A 21,323-nucleotide genomic window follows, 5' to 3' on the forward strand; every position below is an offset into this window, starting at 1 on the left:
GAGGGTCAGGGGTGGTGGGGTTACTGCATATGCAAAGTGTACATTTACATTTGTCTTGTGTGTCATGTGTTTAGTGTGTCACACATGGGACACACTTGATAGATGGTTCTCACAACAGAAAAAAGGTTGAGAACCACTGGTCTAAAATCCTATGTAGGTGTCACTAGGCAGGCAAGTTACTAAGCTATCCTCACATCCACCAGCCACCTAGCTATCTACATAGCTATAATCGAATCACCAACTATGGCAGCCAATCTAATCTTTCATTCCTGAGAACTAGCCCTTGGAAACTCATCCTCTATGCAAGAGGATAATCTGTAGAGCAAGTTCTTATTTATTTATTTTTAATTTTTCTATACCGAAATTCCTGCATTAGATACAAATCATTCCAGTTTACAGAGAATAGGAACTCGCCCGGGGCTTGTCTGGCTGGGGCTTTTTACATTAAAACATTAAAACCGTTAAACATGGCTTATTTACAGTGAACAGGTAAACAGATAGACAGATAACATGTAACAATTAATTAAATAACAATTAAATAAACAGTTAAATAAACAGATCAAAGTAACTGGTTCTTGCTACAGGATCACTTCCTGCTGCACTAGGGTGATGCTCTCCAACCAGATGACCTTGCTCCTTCAAAGAAGTATAAGGACTGCTGGACTACAGTTGGGACTTGGCTACTATGTTCCTGAAGATCTCCCCCTTCAGCTTCTCCAGGTCTGCCATTCTAGTTTCTAGATATTGGACTTGTTCTCAGCCAGAAGCTCTTTGTGCTGTGTGTACATATGCAATCTCTAATCAAATAGTAGATAAATATGTGGCACTCAATATAAAAGACTAAAGGTCCCCATCACTTCTAGATTGCTGTCTGCATCTGATCATTGGTGAGTTCTTGATTAATGTAGGTTGCTATGGGAGTAAGAAGTGCAAATCAGAGTCCTTTATTTATTTATTTATTGGTTATAAGTAATGAGGTTTTTATTTAACATTATCAACTTATATTGTTATTTACTATGTAGTTTTATTATTTTTACTATATACCAAATTAGATGTATTAATGCTCTGTTATCTATCGAATTAATAAACAAAACTGAAAGTGATTTGATCTTGTTAAATTGCACAATAGAGAGCATAGTATCCAAAGAGAATGGGAGGGGAGAAGGGGAGTAGGGACAAAGCGGGCATCTTGCTTGAACAGCACAACTATCATATGGCTAGCAATTCACTGAGAAAGTGACCACCTACCTCATAGGAGTCCACTGGCAATTCCTGGCTCTCATATACACTACAGATATACTGGGGGGAATGGAGACAACTATGGCATCCACAAAGCAGTAGATAACAGAAAAGTCAATGCCATTTGTGTTCCCTGGATAAATTAGTGCGGTTGCCATGTTAGTCCACGTGTGTTTCCTGTCATCCTTTCACAGCACTCACTAGAAAAGCACTCTTTCAAAGTTGGCTCTACAAAACATGTTGTAGGAACAAAGCCTCTTGCTTGACAGTGAACATCTCCTACAATGGTCATAAAACAGGAAGGTTACATATTTGTTTGGCTCAATGAGTATCAAATATGAATCTATCTTTCATAAGCCAAAGGGGGTAAGAGAAGTCAATCACACCTCCAGGTCCATTTTACAGTGGCTGCTCTTTAATAAAATCTTTTCATACCATGATAAAAATATATATTATCTACTTTCAAGACAGTTGCCACTGAAGTTTTTTTTCCCACTATTCAATTTCTAGATGGAGAAAAAAAAATGTGAATTGTGCCAACATTGTACCCTGCTAAACCCTGCTAATGTAAGGACAGCACATAAAATGTTCATACCCAAATTTTGACTTAATAAAAGCTCATATCTGTAAAAGGTTATTAGACAGAACACCAAAGCAGCTAATCATCATTCACTAGTTCCCAAGGAAATTATGCATTTTAATTTCATTAATTTACTGTAACTTTTTTGTAATTTTTTTTTGTAATTTTTAAAATTACCCAGTAAGGATTTTAAACATTACACTCACAAAATGCACAACCGGGTGGGAGTTGCATATATAGTAAATGACAGCAGAAAAAGAATGGTCCATCCAGTCTGTCTAGTTTTTATGCTTCACTTTGCTAAGAATATACCCCAAATGCTGACCAAAGAAGCTTGACCGCTTATAAGATATTGTTCCTTATCCTAGTCATTTTTTGTAATTTTCCTTTTTGGTTTTATACTATTCTAATCCAAGCAGCGAAAAAGCTATTGAGGTCACTGCCCAAACATCCAGCCACCTAGATCCCCATGGCCTTATCAGACTAAACTCAATCACTTTCAACCTACTGGCACCAACTCAGTTGGTTTCTGAGAGCTATGGTCTATTGGTACCATTCTAACTACCCCATGGCCTGCTATGTTATGTTTACTTAACCTGTTCCTATCACTTCCTTCCAAATCTGACTCAAACATGTCCAGATTTCATTCAAGATGCTGCCTCTCCTCTGCTAAAAAGCTATTCCAGGCTTTGCCTTTTTCCTCCAATCCTTACAGTCCTATATTTGATTCAATATCCAGGCTTGCTTCCAATCAAACTTAGCAAGACCACTGTCCAAAAACATCTCATTTCCCCCATTCATTGATATTTGTATTTAACCCATAGTCTCTTCCTTTCAGATTACCACCCCTGCCTTCCTGGTAATATTATGCAGTCATAAAATGATTAGGGTTTTTTAAACCATCACGCCATACAAGTTCTCAAACTCTTTGAAAACCAAATTACAATGATATTTTAGAAAAATATTTAATCCATTTCACTTTTTTCTGGGCAAAGACAATATAGACTGTTCAGAGAAGGGCTACAAAGCCATGTTGAATCTATACCAAAAGCCATATAAGCCTTAAAGATCTAAACTATATATTCTCTATCAAAGAGAGGAGAGGAGATAAGCATTCTAAAACTTGAAAGGTATTAAAAATGCATAAAAAGTAAACCTTTTTCAATGGAAAGAACTTTCTAGAACAGGGGATCATATATAAGGATCCAAAGGCGGTAGAACACTATAATGTTGAATGCGGAATATAAGGTTCTTAAATAAATAAAATAAATAGGCTCAGGGCAACATTAGAAAATAGTTTTTCATGGGAAAGACGGTAAAGCGCAGAATGCCCTCCCAGAGTAGGTAATGGAGACAAAAGAGCTAACATACTAAGAAGGCATGGGATAAGCACAAATGAGCCTTAACCATAAAACTGTGTGAAGAGAAACACATGCCACTATGTTGTGCTTCTGTTACGTGTTAAAAAGCCCTGCTCAACTGATTCAATAAGGATTGGGACTTCCAGAAGGAATGACAAAATGAGTAATATGAAATGTTAGAAACCCTAGAGGAAATAAAGGCAACCACCCAGCTGGATCTGACTTGCAGGCTGCAATTACCATAATAACTAGGAATCCTAAAGGAAACAAACATTCATGAAGCTGGGTCTTCCTAGCAGATTACATAGGGGAGGTTCAAGCAAAGGTCACTCTAGAATTGGCAATTAGATTACAAAAAAACTGTGTGGTTGGATATGGGAAGGAAGGGGCACTGTTGAGAATTAATTGGGAGATTTATATGCTAATCCACCCAAAATGTTAAGGTACAAATCAGCTAGACAACGAATAGTTATGGATAAAAAGAAATTGTAGAAGTCAAGCTCTATGGCTAGCAGCTAGAAAATATCCTTAGCCATGTGGACAGGAATAACTGGGCTGAATGGGAGAGCTATTTGGTATTTTCCTGTCATCATATGCATACATCGTGTTGTGTATGCTAAGTATTTTTAATGCATACTTTTGGGTTAGTGTGCTTTTTCTTTAATACCGGTTAGCATGCCATTAGCTTATTGCATCAGGCATTACAATTTTATTACAGGGTTTCTATTAAGAATGTTTGCTGAATTTCAGTGTACAGTTTTATATGCAACTTACTACATTAGCCCCTAAAGCAGCGGTTCTCAACCTGTGGGTCGCGACCCCGGCGGGGGTCGAACAACCAAAACACAGGGGTCGCCTAAAGCAGGGGTCCCCAACCACCGGTCCGCGGACCAGTACCGGGCCGTTGGGGTTTTTTGCCGGTCCGCGGCGCCGCAGCTGCTGCGGGGAGGCGGGGCGAAGCTGGAGACCTGCCTCCTCCAACCCCAAAAGGGAAGAGACATGGCCCAAAAAGCTAGCGCGTCGCAGTGACGTATGTTGCTGGAGCCGCGCAGGCAGGAAGGAGGTGTATCAGCCACTGCAGGTGCTCCTCCTACTTCCTTCCTGCCCGCCCTGCCCCGGAAGACAAATGTTGCCGGAGCCGCACGGGGAGGAAGGAGGAGGCGCGTCAGCCGCGTGGGTAGAAGAGGCGCTTCAGCCGCGTGCAGAAGAGGAGCAGCGGGGGTCGGGAAGACTAGGGCCGCTGCAGAGCCCATCCTGTGGCAACCCGTAAAGAAGAGGCCCAGAGGTGAGAGAGAGGTGTGTGCGAGTATGAGATGAGTTGAGAGACTGTGTGTGTTTGCAGAGACAGCATGTGAGAGCCTCTGTGTGTGTGAAAGAGACAGCATGTAAGAGTGAGAGCCTGTGCTTGAGCAAGGCAGCATGTGGGGGTGTGAGAGAGCCTGTGTGTGAGACTCAGACAGCCTGTGCCAGTGAGAGCCTGTGTATGTGTGTGTGAGAGAGAGAAATGCATGTGAGAATGAGAACCTGACTGTGTGTTTGAGGAAAGAAGACAGGTGGAGAGAAAAGAAATAGAAAAAAAGGCAATATAAAAGGAAATGGCAAAAAATTAGAAAGGGAAGCAGATGTAAAAAAAAAATAAATTACTTTTTACTGATTGGCACATGTAATCTTTGGGAATGTGCAAGAGTAGCACTTTCTCTATGGCGGATCTCACAATGTACGAGATCAACATGGAGGAAGTGGAAACCCACGGGGCCTGCACAGAGGAGGCAGCAGAATGGGCTTCAGTGCCAATAGCAGCAATCAGTGCCTCCCCAATAGCCACGTGGCAGCAATTAGATTAATTGTTTGACTCAGCTGGAGGTGACAAAGTATGAAGTGGGATGTGAAATCAGCTTGATCTGGTGGAGAATTAGGATTGCTGTTACACATGAACTGTATTTGGCAAACATAAAGGGAGCCAGGATAATCAATTGAAGCCTGCAGCTGAGGACTGATTCATTATGACTCATGTAGAAATTAGTGCATTTTCCAGATTAGTCTGCATAACACAATTCTCAACATTCAGCATTATTTCTGCTGCATAGAGTTTTATCTGAGAGGCTCTGATGTTGTGAGGGAGCCAGTAAGAGTGAGAGCATGAGTGTGTATGAGAAAATCCAGGGGAGTAAGAGTTTGTGTGGGGGGTGTGTGTAGAGGGGAAGAGAGTGTCTTAGAGCCTGAGAGTGTGTCAGTGTCTGTGAGAGTGAGAGGTTATGGTGGGTATAAGAGCATGAATGTGTATGTATGTGACAGTGTATGTGTGAGAGAGAATGGACATGTGAGTATGTGTGTGAGAGAGAGAGGATAACCTCCTAATCCTCGACAATATCAGGGTGACTGGAAATCAAGAGCTCCCATGTATGGACAGCAGGGGCTTTTTAAAATCCTTATTAGTTTTAATTATTGGGTGTTATTTGATATATGTGCTGTTTTGAAATATTTTATTGGTGTTTGGGAAATTATAAAAATGTATATGATTTTAATTAATAGAAATTCTATTTATCAGTAATTTTAAAATATTCTTTTATTAGTATGGTTTTACTATTATAACTGATGCTTTATGTTTCTTAATTTTGTTTTATGAGGAATGGTGGTTCTGTTTATAAATGTCATAATAAATAAGTATGCACTAAAATCCAACCCCATCCATAACCCTGCCCCCATATGACCAAAGCCCCGCCCTCGCCCCCGCAGGGCAAGGGGTCACCGCAAGATGAGGAACTGTATTTCGGGGTCACGGCATTAGAAAGGTTGAGAACCACTGCCCTAAAGGGAGAAAGGGGAGCTCACTGCTCCAAACGTACTTAACTCTAGTTTTGGGCATTGAAAGCAGGTAACTTGAAATAGAAAGGTTTCCCCACTAATTCCTATATGGAAAATTCCTTTTTACTCTCCTTGACTGACTTTTTCCGATATGGTGCAACGTATACTAATATAGTACATAAACCATGTTTTCTATGTAGAAAATATGACATGATACAAATACAAAAGCAGTAGCTAAATGCATACAAAATATATTTTACACTAGAATTTATAATGTACTTAAACAATTTTTATTATAAAAATAATGGAAAGCATACATATACATATATACAGTTAAATATCACATTAACAGGTGCACATGATAAAGACACTAAATATACATATACATCTTCATAGTCTTAACATGATACCCATACCAAGTAAAATATACCTAAGTATATAAAAATACACATACAAAACACCATATACAAATTAATTCCTACTATATTGCACTAACTGTATCTTCATTCATTATCATCGGCGTCTCATATATTAAATATTCCATATATTAAATAATCTCTCATTACTCCTCCATATACAACCTAATGTATTCCACTGGTTATTTCTTCATTCATTGTGGAAAGCGAGTCCACTGTCAATGGCGTATCATGTTAAATGTCCCAACAATGTCCCTTGTTTCACCCAATAGGGCTTCTTCAAGGGAACATCACCTTCCGATGTTTCTAAATGTTATAAAAAGATATAATCAACTACATTTCACACAATCCCTCGTGTCTTCCATCAAATAAACCAGAAGATAGGCCTATAAATCTGAAGTTACTCACATAGAAGCATACCCAAAAGTTAACTACTCAAAGTATCACTCCGGCAGCTGTCCACGCCGTTCCACTCTTGAGGACTTCTAATATAGAATTTACACACCTACGAAGATACAAGACCACAAATAACTACCAACCCCACATATCTCAAAATTCAAAAATTAATACTAAATAAATTACTTCTTACAAATATTCTCCATGTAATATTTCACGAAATCCTTTTGTGTAAGAATGCAATATAGTAGGAATAAGCAAGTTTGCTTACTATAAACAGTGTTTTCCGTAGATAGCAGGGAATTTAGCCATGCAGCACAGGTGACGTCATCCGTGATGTCACAAGGCAGAGCTTACCCTCTCAGCTCGAAGGGCTTTTCAGTGCGCATGCACCGGCGTTCCTCCACTCCTCAAGCCATTTCCTCAGTTGGTTTTTTTCAAGCTAATTGTGAGTGTAGGTGTTGAAAAGGAATGGCTGTCCAAGGAGGTTGGGGGGGGGGGGGGGGGGGGGGGGGATTGCATGGCTAAATTCCCTATCTGCAGGAAAACACTGTTTACGGTAAGCAAACTTGCTTTTTTTCTGTCGACAGCAGGCCATTTAGCCATGCAGCGTGGGAGTACTAAACACATAGGTTGCGCACAGAATTCTTGATTTTTTAAATAGCAACCTATAGATTGTGGACAGCCATTAGAAGTTTTTAATATTATGTAAAATTGCCGACCCCAGTGCAGTGACTGCTGCGGATTACTGGTCTAGGCAATAATGCGAAGTGAAAGTGTGTGTATGGAAGACCAGTTTGCTGCCTTGCAGATGTCTTGAATGGACACACTTTGGATAAGCGCTATTGAAATGGCTATGGCTCTCATTTGGTGAGCTTTAACTAGATTCAATAGAGATATCGACTTTTGGGAGTATCAGAACTGGATGCAAGCAGTCAGCCAGTTTGATAAGAGTTCTTTTAGAGACTGGTTGTCCCGGGTTATTTGGGTTAAACGAGACAAATAATTGAGAGGTACGGCTGATGGGCTGAGTCCTGTTTTTGTAATAGGCTAAAGCTCTCTTACAGTCCAGTGTATGAAGAGTTTGACAGTCGTCAGAGTGTGGTTTCAGGAAAAAGACTGGTAAGGAGATTGACTCATTCAAGTGAAAAGATGAGACTACTTTCAGTAGGAAGGAAGGGTGAGTCTGTAATAAGACCTTATCGAGATGAAACAAACTGTAGATAGGGGAAGTTGATCACCAGCGCTTGGAGCTCACTTATTCATCTCGCTGAGGTGATGGCCACCAAGATGATGACTTTCCAGATCAAAAATTTGAACAATGAGGATGACATGGGTTCAAATGGAGCTTTCATCAGAGCTTCTAGGACCAGATTTACATCCCATGGGATGAAGATTTCTGAATCGGCAGGTGTAAGTGATTTAAACCTTTCATTAATTTTGAAATCAGAGGATGAGAAGAAATGGAAGATACGCTATTCGTTGAGTGGTAAGCTGCTTTTGTGCTGAGGTGAACGTGGATGGATGTAACTGCTAGACCTGATAGGGATAAGTTATGCAGGTAGGACAGTAGTATTTGTGGAGGGCACTGAAAAGGGTTAACTCTTTGCTGGTTGCACCAATTCGAATATTTCCATTTCCACAATTACAGAACAGTTTTGCAATCGATAATCTTCTCTAAGTTAGATTATTGCAATTCTATTCTATTAGGTCTCCCGTCTTCTCATACTAAACCTCTTCAGATGGTTCAGAACACGGCGGCCAGAATTTTGACAAACACAAGAAGAAGAGACCACATATCTCCAATTCTCAAAGACTTACATTGGCTGCCAGTGCACTACAGAATCTTATATAAGTCCATTACTACCATCTACAAAGCATTCCATCAACTCTCTCCGCTTAACCTCCAAATCCCTTTCAAAAAGCATTCCTCAGCCAGACCTATCAGAGAGTCCTACAGAGACTCATTACAGGTTCCTCCTGCAAAAACCTTTCACCATATGACACTCAGAGACAGGGCTTTCTCTACAGCAGGACCTACCTTGTGGAACTCCATCCCACCAGAACTGAGACAGGAACCTTGCCTCCCTACATTCAGAAAAAGACTTAAAACCTGGCTTTTCATGAAAGCCTTTCCAGATACCAACTAAACCTACTCCCAACTCAAGCAATTAAGATCTCCCGTCAGGGTAATCAACAACCTTTGACAACTCCGTAATGTTCTTCTCATTTAAATTGGCAGGTTTTTATTTACCTTGGTTATTATCTTTTATCTCATTGTTAATCTTTCTCTCGCCTTCTCTACATTCCAAGTTTACATTTTATCCCTGTTTTATTGTAACTGCTACTTTATTCTTCTATCACATGTTAATGTTCTAAGTTTTTTTAAAGTATTTATCCTTTTATCACACCCTGTTATTTGTAAACCGGCATGATGCGACTCCCATCGCGAATGCCGGTATATAAGAAATTCAAATAAATAAATAAATAAATTTGAAAGCATAGTTCTTCCTGGTAGAAGGCTTTCTGACTGCTATCAAAATATCTGTGATATTAGGAGGGAGATTTAGCTCGTTTAGTACCTCCCGTTCAAACTCCATGCCGTTAAGTGAAGAGATGAATGCATGGGGTGTATGATATTCCTCTTCTCCTGAGAAAGTAGAAAAGGATAATTGATTAGTGGAATCGGTGGACTGATGGACAGTTGAAGAAGATAAGCATACCTCGGTGGTCTCGGCCAGCAGGTGCATTGAGAATCAAATCTGCTGTGTCCGCTATGCATTTCTGAATCGTGCGTGAAATTAACGAAATTGGCGAGAAGGTGTATTGGAGGCCGTCCATCCAAGGTATCAGGAAAGCAAGGAAGAAGTGAGCAGAATTTCCTTACTTTTCTGTGGTCTTCTGAAGCAAAAAGGTCCATCCCTGGAGTACCCCAGTGTGCAAAGATCCTGTCCGCTTCTGCGTGCATTCGTGTGGGTGAAAAACTCTGCTGAGTTTGTCCACTTTCGTGTTCGCATGACCTGGGAGGTAGGACGCCTGAAGTAGAACTTTCTACCCATTCCCATATCTGAATAGATTCCTTGCAAAGAATCAAGAAACCTGATCCTCCTTGCTTGTTTATGTAGAACATCGCTACTTGGTTGTCTATGTGAATCATCACGGATTTGTTCTGTATTCATAGTAGATAGTTTTTTATTGCTCTGAGTTCTAGTAAGTTTATCTGAAGTCTTTGCTCGCTCTTGGACCAGACTCCTTGGATTTCTAAGTGTAGGAGATGGGCTCCCCAGCCCTTTATTGATGCGTCCTCCTTTATGATAAATTGATGAGGAAGCCACTGCAGTGAACAGCCATCGTTAAGACTAAAGGACAGAGCCACCAAAGGATGTCTCTGTGCATGGATCTTGAAATTTGTATCCTTTGGGACATTTGTTGAGTAATCTGGTTCCATTGGGTTTTGAGACCCCATTGGAGATGTCTCATATGTAGATGTGTGTTTTGAACCACATGAATGGCTGCGGCCATGCGGCCTAACAGGACCAGTATTTAACAGATGGAAGTGTATTTTTGATGATGGAGAGATTGACAAAGGGATCTCAAAGTCTGAATTCTGTCTAGTGACAGAAAGGCTCTGGAAATGGGAGTCTGTATTTTCACTCCGATAAATTGTAATTCCTGAGAGGGGTGGAGCTGGAGATTTTTCATAGTTTATGATCCAACCAAGACTCTCTAGACAGAGTATTGTTTCTTCCAAATGAGTCTGGAGGATCTGGGCATTGGAGAAGACGATTAGCCAATTGTCTAAGTATGGAAAAATTGTTAACCCCTTTTTGTGCAAGTGTGCCACAACAGCAGCAAGACATTTTGTGAAGACTCTTGGGGCAGACGAGAGACCAAAGGGGAGTACCTTGTACTGATAGTGTTGATTTCCCACTTGGAAACAGAGGTAATGCCAGAATTTCTTGTGAATTGGAATGTGTGTGTACATATCCTTTAGGTCTAGGGAACACATCCAGTCGGTTTGTAGAAAAGGAAGGACTGTCTTGAGAGAAGTCATCTTGAATTTTTCTTTCTTGAAATCTTTGTTGATAGCTCTGAGGGCCAGGATGGGACAAAGATCCCCTGATTTTCTGGGAATAAGGAAGTATTGGAAATAGTAACCCTTCCTTCTCTGTGAGAAAGGAAGGGACTGGACAGATTGCTTTTTGTTGAAGCAGTAATCCCACATCCCGCATCAGTGGGGGAATCTGTGCATGTGACATCCTGGGTTGAATAGGATGGGGGAGTGTTGGAATATAATTGAACTGTAGTTTGTAACCATGTGAGATTATATCCAGTACACTCTGGTCTGTGATGACTGCAGACCAATTCAGTTGAAACAGGGAGAGTCTGCCCCTACATGTTTTGCTTGTATGGCGAGTGCATCTAAAAAGGTTGTTTGGTTGGAGGTTGAGACGTTTGAGGTTTCTGTTGTCTTTGGGACTTATGCCGAGGTCTCTGTCTTGATGTTGAGATTGAGGTCTTTGCTGCTAGTAAGTTTGTTATCTGCAATTCTGGAGTTACGGTTGGTAGTAACAGTATGGTCTCCTATAGTAATATCCTCTTTTGTATTGGCTGTACTAACGTCTGGAAATTGATGGTGTGCCTTTGGGAGATGTTAACGATTGGACTGCCATATTCTGTTCCTTTATTTGGAAAACGGTTTCTCTGAGCTTTTCTCCAAGAGATTATCAGACCTACATGGCAAGTTAGCTAGTCTGTCATGAACATCTTCCCTTATGCTACCTGCACGCAGCCATGCCAGTCATCTAGCTGAGATTGAAGTGGCCGAAGATCTGGAAGATGTATCAAAGGCCTCATATGCTGTTCTTCCGCAAGCCTTCTTGTAAGTCTTGAAAGGGTTGCGGAAGGGGCATCCCTGTGAGATGTTGTAAAGAAAGGTTTCAGTTGTCGAGTACAGTTGAACAAATACTGGATTATATAGAATTGGTGTTGGTGTATTCGGGATCTGAGCATGGAGTTTTGGTAAATTTTACATCCAAACTCATCTAAAAAATTTTTATCCTTTCCTGGTGGAATGTTAGAATATAGCCTGTTCTTCTTAGCTCTTTTCATTGCTGATTCCACAACAACTGAATTATGAGGAATCTGGACATTTGAATAATTAGTCTTCTGCATTCTATACTTGAGGTCCGGTTTTCTGGAAGTAGGAGAAACAAGATGTGGAGTATCCCAAATCTTTTCCATAAGGGATTCCAAAACCTGGTGAGAAGGAAGGGCAGTTTGTTCAGCTGGCACTTCTAAAATTTGTAGGATCCCCAGAACTTCCGATCTGGCATCCAGGAGTTTTCGGTTTCTATATTCAGAAGCTGAGCCCAATTTCTCCAAAAACTTAGAATAAGTAAGATCCTTTGGAGGGTCCGATGGAATTCCTGTAGAGCTGCCCGGAGATGAAAGGGGCGAGAGGTCTGGGGATGTTACATGAGGGGAAGGTGGAGGTGAAGTTGAAACCGAATCTCATGGGGATGTTTCTCTTTGTGGAGAAGGAGAAACATGTGGTGATGAAATCCCATATGGTTCCGAGAGTGCCGGAGGATGATGTGATGGCAGGCCCTGGAAGAAATTCTGTAGAAGAGTAGAAATTTGAGACATTGTTTCTTGGGCTGATGGTCTCTGAGGTGGGGATGTTACTCATGTCACCTTTGCGTGGTGGCTTGCTTGTAGTAATGATGAAATCCTGATTCAAGAGTGTATGTGGAGAGGCTAACCTCTTCCAGGAGTGGCGAGGGAGATACTGGATGTCTGGTGATGTGTCCCAATTACCTGCTGGTTTCTCTATGGCTATATCAGAGAAAACAGACAAGGGGGCGTGCCGACTCCCTCGTGGAGATGTGAGGTGTGGAGCAGTGGATCTTGTTGAAGAGGTTGCTCCCAAAGGTGGTATGATACATTTAGTCTTGGCAGAAGACTTACGAGGTGTCATTTGGTTTTTCTTTTGGAATACGTGACACTGTGTGCGGTTGAGAAGATTTCTTGCTTTTATGCGTCATGTGGTCTTTGGATGCAGAGTGCGTCGTAGGCACAGACGCCTTTATGGATGCCAATGCATGCATGGGTGCATCAGGCGAGATGGTTATGACGACGCAGGGTCCAACAGTGATTGTGTCATATGCATCTGGTTCGGAGCAGCGCTCGATGCATAGACGCCGACGCAGTTTTCGGTGCACAGCCTTCCGAAGCCAAATGGGCGCGTCATGGAGCCTTGGATCAGGGTTTCTTCTTTCCCGGAGAGGACTGTGTCTATCGCTTGTCGGTCGGAGAGGGGGCATGATGATGATGAGTGCCTCAATCTCTCCATTTTTCCAGCCTATTGGCACCTACCAATAGGCATCCTCCACAATCTTTATATGTGGCCTGGTCGTGGTCGGGATCGAGACATAAACAACAATTATGTTCGGTCACAGACATTACCTTTCCACATGAGCAATACTTACATCCTGGGCTCTTCGGCATGGTGACTAAGTAGTTGTCGCTCTTCTTTTCTTCTCTTCTGCTTTTTTTGGTGAGATTGAGAGAGAGAGTGCTATAGCTGTCCGTGAGGTATCGCGGAAAAAGTAAAACCGAGGAAACTGCTCGAGGAGCGTGGGAATGCCGGTGCATGTGCACTGAAAAGCGCTTCGAGCTAAGAGAGTAAGCTCTGCCTCGTGCCATCACGGATGTCGTCACCAGCACTGCATGGCTAAATGCCCTGCTTATCGACGGAAAATAATTTGTATACGGTGTTTTGCATGTGTGTTTTTATATACTTAGACCTATTTTACTTGGTATGGGTATCATGTTAAGATATCTTTATCATGTGAGTGGTACTTTGAGTAGTTAACCTTTGGGTATGTTTTGATGTGAATAACTTCAGATTTATAGGCATATCATCTTGTTTATATGACGAAAGATATACGGGAGTGTGTGAAACAGTTGATTATATCTTTTTATAACATTCAGAAACATCGGATGGTGATGTTTCCCTGAAGAAGCCCTATTGGGTGAAACAAGGGACCTTATTGGGCCATTTAACACATGACACATTAACGCCATGGACAGTGGAGGAGTAATGAGAAATTACACACATGGAATATTTAATATATGAGACGCCGATAACGAATAAAGATACAATATAGTAGGAATTCATTTGTATATGATGTTTTGTATGTGTGTTTTTATATACTTAGGCCTATTTTACTTGGTATGGGTATCATGAACTATGAACGATGTGAATGTATATTTAGTGTCTATCATATGCACCTGTTCAACATGTGATATTTAACTGTATATGTATACTTTCCATTATTTTTTTATAATAAAAATTGTATTTAAGTACATTATAAATTCTACTGTAAAATTTTGTATGCATTTAGCCACTTTGGTATTTGTATTATTTCTGTATTAGTTGTAGGCAGACTGTACTTTTTGTATTTGTTACCTGATTGGGAAAATATGATGTACATAAAAATGCTTTTTGTGCAGAAAACATATAATGTGCTTAGCACTGTCTGGTGGCAGCAACTAACCAAGAAATCTGATTTAAAAAAAACTCAGAGCCTCCACTTGCCCAAACCTCCAGCCTTATCCCATCATGAGACTGGAGGTGTTCCAGGGGTAGCAGCAATCACATTGTTCATGTCCCACTTCTGCAGTTTTGCAAAATGGATGCCAGTCAACCAACCCACTCCCCCCAAAAGAATACCAATGGTTCTTTTCCAGCACATACTATTTTTGGTTGATTGGCTGCATATGTAAGTGCTCTGTTGCTGGTCCCACAGCAATGCTTTGTTTTACAGAGTGCTGCTTGCCTGCAATCTCTCTTCCCTGCCCTTGGCCATCACCTATCTCTGGTGCTCCATTGTCCTGGTAGCCTCATCTGGTCTCCCAATCACTCCACATGCCCTGCCTCAGCAAAAAAAAAAAAAAAAAAGGCATGCTAATACTAGTCCCCCAGTATCACTCTGTTTTCGGACTAGCAGTAGTGTGCATTTTTTCTTGTCTAAGCAGGGCCCTACACAAGAGCTTATCCACAATAAGATAACCAAAAGAAAAAATGCAAGCAGGAGCGATATGGAAGACAGCTGGGGCCACCAGGACAATGGAGCAACAGAGATAGCTGGCAGAGGCAGGAAAATGGTTGATGCAGACTATAGAGCACTACTGTAGAACTAGCAATGCAGTAGGCAGTGATCACAGATATAAATCTAATAAAATAAATATACATTCTGCTATTCTGTTGGACAATCATAATGGTTCACAATTTATATTTATTATTTATTTGTGGTTTATATATTCCGATAATCGTTCGTAACATCTAATCTGGTTACAGCGAAACAGTAAATTCAGTAACAGGCTTTTACATATAACATAGTGAACAACATTTCAGAAGCAGGCTATAGCTAGTTAATTAAAACCATAATAATTAATTATAATAATTACAATAGTAAAATAATAAATAAGAAAGCTTGGAATAAGATAAATAGAATAAAACAATTATATAATAATAAAATATGAGTAATTTGGATAAATGTACCAGTTTACCTGCAACTGGTACTTGCCAGCATTCACTCCCTCCTTACTCAGCACGTCTGCACATGAAAGACAGCAGTCCTCAAAGCTAACAGTAGTAGTGCAGTGAAGACAAAGGGGCCGATGTAATAAATCAGCGTGGAAAACAGGCGCTCAGTGTTGAGTGCCTGCTTTCCTAAGGCACGCCCAGTACTTCTCTTGGGCCCGAGATTGAATATTTAAATGAGAGGATCATGCTGCCAAGGAGATTATAGGGAAAAATGTGCGCTCCTAGTGCCTCCTTGGCAGTGGACGCCCAGGAGAGGTGGCTGTCAGCGGGTTAGGAAAATGGACGCTCAATTTTAAGAACATCTGCTTTCCTAACCTGAACGCCGGCACTTTTTTTTTTTTTTTTAAACCTTTTGGTTCCTCTGATTTAATATTGCCACAATATTAAAATCAGAAGATGTACAGAAGAGCAGTATTTTCTGCTTTTCTGTACACTTTTTTGGGCTGCTCAGAAATTAACGTATTGTGAGCTTAAAATTTGCAGGTCAGGCGCACCTTTTTTTTTTTTTTTTATATGTGGGGAGACTAGCTAATAGCCTCATCAACATGCATTTACATGTGATGAGTGCTAGTAGTTTTGCGGTGGGTTGGACACGCTAATCCCCTTATAGCATAAGGGATTGTGGATGAATGTCCAAAACACGTGTCCAACCACGGGTTAAACAGTGCACTCGGCTGAGCACCATGTACTGCATCGGCCCCAAAGTGAGCAGAGGGTATGGGAAGAAATGCCATATGGAGAGAAAAGCAGGGGGTAGGGTACTGGCCATGTGGAAGTGGCTGCAGGGGCAAGGTTTACCAATACATTCTTCTACTCAGCCAGTTTGCTGCTCTGTTTCTTGCGACCTGCTCTAACTACCGGCCACGTGTTCCTTTAAATATATTGTAATCCACCTTGAGACCAACTTTGGGAAAGGATGAAATATCACATGCTTATAAATTAATAATAAATAGAAACATATAGAAACATATAAATGACGGCAGAAGATGACCAAACGGCCCATCCAGTCTGCCCAGCAAGCTTTCACACTTTTTTTTCTCTCACATACTTATCTGTTTCTCTTGACTCTTAGTAACCTTTTTTTTTTTTTTATTGTATTTCCCTTCCACCCCCGCCATTAATGTAGAGAGCAGTGTTGGTCCTGCATCTAAGTGAAATAGCTTAATTTAGTTAGGGGTATTAACCACCGCAATAAGCAAGCTACACCCATGCTTATCTGTTTATTCAGACTATGTAATTCAGTCCTTGTTGATTGTTGCCTGAATATAGATCCACCTTTCTTCATTCCCCCCTGCCGTTGAAGCAGAGCGCCATGCTGGCTATGCATTGAAAGTGAAGTATCAGTCTTGCTCTCCTGCCGTTGAAGCATAGGGCTATGCTGGATATGCGTGAATTTTCAAAAATTTCCTCCCCTGCCGTTGAAGCAGAAAGCTATGCTGGATATGTGTGAAGTGTCAAACTTCCTCCCCTGCCGTTGAAGCAGAGAGCTATGCTGGATTTGTGTTGAAAGTGAAGTATCAGGTATTTATTTGGTTTGGGGTAGTAACCGCCATAACATGCAAGCTACTCCCCTGCTTTTATGTGATTGCAAATCCTTTTTTCCACATTTCTTCTTGCCGTTGAAGCATAGAACAATGTTGGCATCGCATTATTGAATAAGGATATTCATCTCCAGGTAGTAGCCAACATTCCCTCAAGCCACCCCCCCATGCCTCTTGTCTTCATTCACATCCTCTAGACTTTATGGATCCACAGTATTTATCCCACGCCCCTTTGAAATCCTTCACAGTTTTGGTCTTCACCACTTCCTCCGGAAGCGCGTTCCAGGTATCCACCACCCTCTCTGTGAAGAAATACTTCCTGACATTGGTTCTGAGTCTTCCTCGAGTTTTAAATTGTGACCCCTGGTTCTGCTGATTTTTTTGCAATGGAAAAGGTTTGTCGTTGTCTTTGGATATTTAAAACCTTTCAAGTATCTGAAAGTCTGTATCATATCACCCCTACTCCTCCTTTCCTCCAGGGTGTACATATTTAGATTCTTCAACCTCTCATAAGTCATTTGATGAAGACCCTCCACCTTTTTGGTCGCCCTTCTCTGGACCGCCTCCATCCTGTCTCTGTCCCTTCGGAGATACGGTCTCCAGAACTGAACACAGTACTCCAGGTGAGGCCTCACCAAGGACCTGTACAAGGGGATAGTCACTTCCCTTTTCTTACTTGATATTCCTCTCTCTATGCAGCTCAGCATTCCTCTGGCTTTAACTATCGCCTTGTCACATTGTTTCGCCGACTTCAGATCATTTGACACTATCACCCCAAGGTCTCTCTCCTGCCCCGTGCACATCAGCCCTTCTCCCCACATCGAATACAGTTCTTCCGGATTTCCACATCCCATGTACATGACTCTGTACTTCTTGGCACTGAATCTCAGCTGCAATATCTTCGACCACTCTTCCAGTTTCTTTAAATCCCGTCTCATTCTCTCCACTCCTTCCGGCGTGTCCACTCTGTTGCAGATCTTAGTGTCATCCGCAAAAAGACAAACCTTACCTTCTATCCTGACCACAATGTCGCTCACAAAGATAATGAACAGGACCAGTCCCAACACCGACCCTTGCGGCACTCCGCTCAACACCGCTCTCTCTTCAGAGTAAGTTCCATTTACCATCACACATTGACTTCTGTCTGTCAACCAGTTTGCAATCCAGGTCACCACCTTGGCACTCACTCCTAAGCTTCTTATTTTATTCACCAGTCTCCTGTGCGGAACCGTATCAAAAGCTTTGCTGAAATCCAAGTAGATGACATCGAGCGCTCTTCCTCGATCCAATTCCTTGGTTACCCAGTCAAAAAAGTCAATCAGATTTGTCTGACAGGATCTTCCCCTGGTGAATCCATGCTGCCTCTGGTCCAGCAATTCTTCCAACTGTAGATAGCTCACTATTCCTTCTTTTAACAGCGACTCAATTACTTTTCCCACCACAGAGGTGAGGCTAACCGGTCTGTAATTACCAGCCTCTTCTCTGTTTCCACTCTTGTGAAGCGGGATCACCACCGCTCTTCTCCAGTCACTCGGCACCACTCCTGTTTCTAGGGATCTATTGAACAGGTCACACAGCGGACTCGCCAGCACATCTGAGCTCCCTCAGTAACCTGGGATGAACCTCATCAGGCCCCAGGGCTTTGTCCACTTTCAGTTTCCTCAGCTCTTCCCATACATTCTCTACTGTAAATGGAGTTACATCTACTCCATTCCCCTCTAGCTTGTTAACTAGCAACGGTCCTTCTCCAGGGTCTTCTTTAGTGAATACAGAACTGAAGTATTTGTTTAATATTTCTGCCATTTCTTCGACTCTCTCCACACACTGATCCTTTTCACCTTTCAATTTCACTATACCACTTTGAACTTTTCTCCTTTCACTGATGTATCTGAAAAATGTTTTGTCACCTCTCTTAATCTCTTTGGCAATCCTTTCTTCTGCTTGACTTTTTGCCATCTTGATTACTTTCTTTGTCTCCCTCAGTGCTACCAGATATTCTTCTTTGTACTCCTCTTTTTGGGATCCTTTATATTTCTTGAACGCTGTTCTTTTAGCCTTTATTTTGTCAGCCACCTTCTTGGAGAACCAGATAGAAAAGTAAAGAAAAGAAAAAGAAAAATGAAACCTAACATTTTATTTTTATTTAAACATTTTTATATACCGGCATTCGTTGTGGACATCATGTCGGTTTACGGTAAACAGGTTAAGTTTGGAAAATTACATTTTAACAGGGAAGTCAAAACTGGGAGAGGGGGTAACGACAGGCAGCTAAGAAAGACAGGGTAAACAAAACAAGGTTCCTCGAGGTGAGGAGATGGAGTATAACAAAACATAGTTCCTCAATATGAGAAAAAAGGGAGTAGACGTATTGTGGTCTACTTTGTCACGGATTGATGACTTTTTATTCTGGGTAAGCTTGGTTGAACAACCATGTTTTCAATTTCTTCTTGAAGTTGTTCATACAAGGTTCAAGGCGTATGTCAGGCGGTAGTGTGTTCCAGTGAGTGGGACCTGCAATCGAGAGAGCACGGCCGCGTGTGGAGGAGAGATGGGCAGTCTTCAAGGAGGGCACAAGTAGGGTGCCAGATTTTGCCGTTCTGGTGGGTCGACTGGACTTAGGAGTTGTAAAAGGGAGGTATAACCAGTTGGAGTTGTGCGTGTGGATTGCTTTGTGAATTATGGTGAGTGTTTTGTAGATAATGCGTGATGTTATGGGGAGCCAGTGTAAGTCTCTGAGGATGGGGGTGATGTGATCATATTTGCGGGAGTTTGCAATGAGTCTTGCTGCAGCATTTGTAGAAGTTTAATGGTAGAGTAGGGGAGTCCAATAAGTAAAGCATTGCAGTAGTCTAATTTCGATGTGATGGTGGCTTGGATAACTGTACAGAAATCATGTAGGAGAGGTCTAAGTTTTTTGAGCACATTAAGTTTGAAAAAGCATATATATATATATATATATATATATATATAAAAACAAACAACATATAGATTAGTTGCCTTGGTAATTGCTTTTAGTTTGGTCCACTGTTCCACATCTCTCTCGTTCTCCCAGCCTACTAGTTCTTCCTCCAGGAACTTCCCCATTTCATCAAAGTCCGTGTTTTTGAACTGCAAAACTCGGGTCTGCAGCAATTCACTGCAGGTGCCAGGTGGTGGACCAATCAGGACGCACAGAGGGTCAGCAGGCCTTACCCGGAAGAATACTGGTCTTGTGACTCTATCAAGGGAAAATCCAACCAGTCTTGCCAAGTCATTGAAAAGCAAAGTTAGCATTATGCAAGCTGCTCTGTCTTGAAAACTGAGGCACCTGTGGACTGTTTGCTGGTGTAATTTTCTAAATGATATCTCTTACAGATGTTTTGTCACGTTTTTCCTTCAGATCTTTTATTTTCTATATGGGGAGGACAATTTTCAATTTATCAAGAGACCAGGTAGCACACTTTCAAAGGAAAACTCCAGACTCCAAATCTCTGAGCTTGCTTTCACTCCACTGTAGATTTCACTGAGGTAGAGGTATGCACACTTTGAAACAGGGGGCGAAAGATGCTTTTTATATGGGAAAATACATGTTTAGGCATATAAGTTTTAAATACTGCCCCCTCATGTCTAATTTATGAGATACTATTGCAGCTTATTTCATGGGTATAAATTGTGTGAGTAGCAGTGGCAGTTTGCTGCATCTGCTAACATCTGAGGCTATAGTCAAAGCTGTGGGAAAATTAGTTCAAAATGACCTTGGAAGTCTATCAACTTGCTACAGACTGCATCTGAAATCTCATATTTTACGAATTTTAAAGGTTCATAGGCAGTTAATGGTCAGAACTCGGCAACCATTTTGGACCAAGCGCATATAAAATGTTTTAATATAACACAAAAAATGTGAATGTGACTGGGTAGGCTGATGTGTATACATCAAAAGGAAGTGATTACCCTACTACATAAGAATTTGCCCTTTGAAACAGAAAAAACAGTTATAGATTCTGATGGCCGATTTATTTTTAATAGTGTATCTGTTCCAAAAAGGAAAACGTGGAATAAAAAATATTTATTAGGAAATATATATATTTCCTTATATATATATATATATATATATATATATATATATATATATATATATATATATATATATATATATATATTATATATAGTCAAATTATTTTTCCCAAGATTAGTAAACTTTTCAGTCAATGTATATCACCACATGTTTATTATAGGGGAGATTTCAATCTAATTGTTGATGACAAGCTAAAAAAAAAGTAATGGGATTATAATATATATATATTTTTATTTTTTTTATGAAGGAGCTTCAGTTGTTAGATGTCTAGCAGATATATTCAGATAGACTATTTTACTCCAAACCTCATGATCGTT

The 21,323-nt window shown here is 41.0% G+C and overlaps 1 protein-coding gene across 14 annotated transcripts in view; it reads right to left on the bottom strand.

Moving 5' to 3' along the window:
* Nucleotides 1-21,323, bottom strand: part of SENP6 (SUMO specific peptidase 6) — a 448,534-nt gene that overhangs the window by 301,189 nt on the left and 126,022 nt on the right. For 2 of the 14 annotated variants that reach the window (XM_029595597.1, XM_029595596.1), the window contains exon 2: nt 1,249-1,518. The exons of 11 other annotated variants lie outside the window; for them this stretch is intronic. In XM_029595597.1, coding sequence (XP_029451457.1) covers nt 1,249-1,397 — 149 coding nt within the window. In that variant the 5' untranslated portion in view covers nt 1,398-1,518. Of the gene's footprint in view, nt 1-1,248; nt 1,519-21,323 lie in introns of those variants that run through there. One more of the 14 variants, XM_029595599.1, reaches the window with a different exon arrangement.

Source organism: Rhinatrema bivittatum, chromosome 3 (assembly GCF_901001135.1).
Source record: "Rhinatrema bivittatum chromosome 3, aRhiBiv1.1, whole genome shotgun sequence".
In the NCBI taxonomy this organism is placed as follows: domain Eukaryota; kingdom Metazoa; phylum Chordata; class Amphibia; order Gymnophiona; family Rhinatrematidae; genus Rhinatrema; species Rhinatrema bivittatum.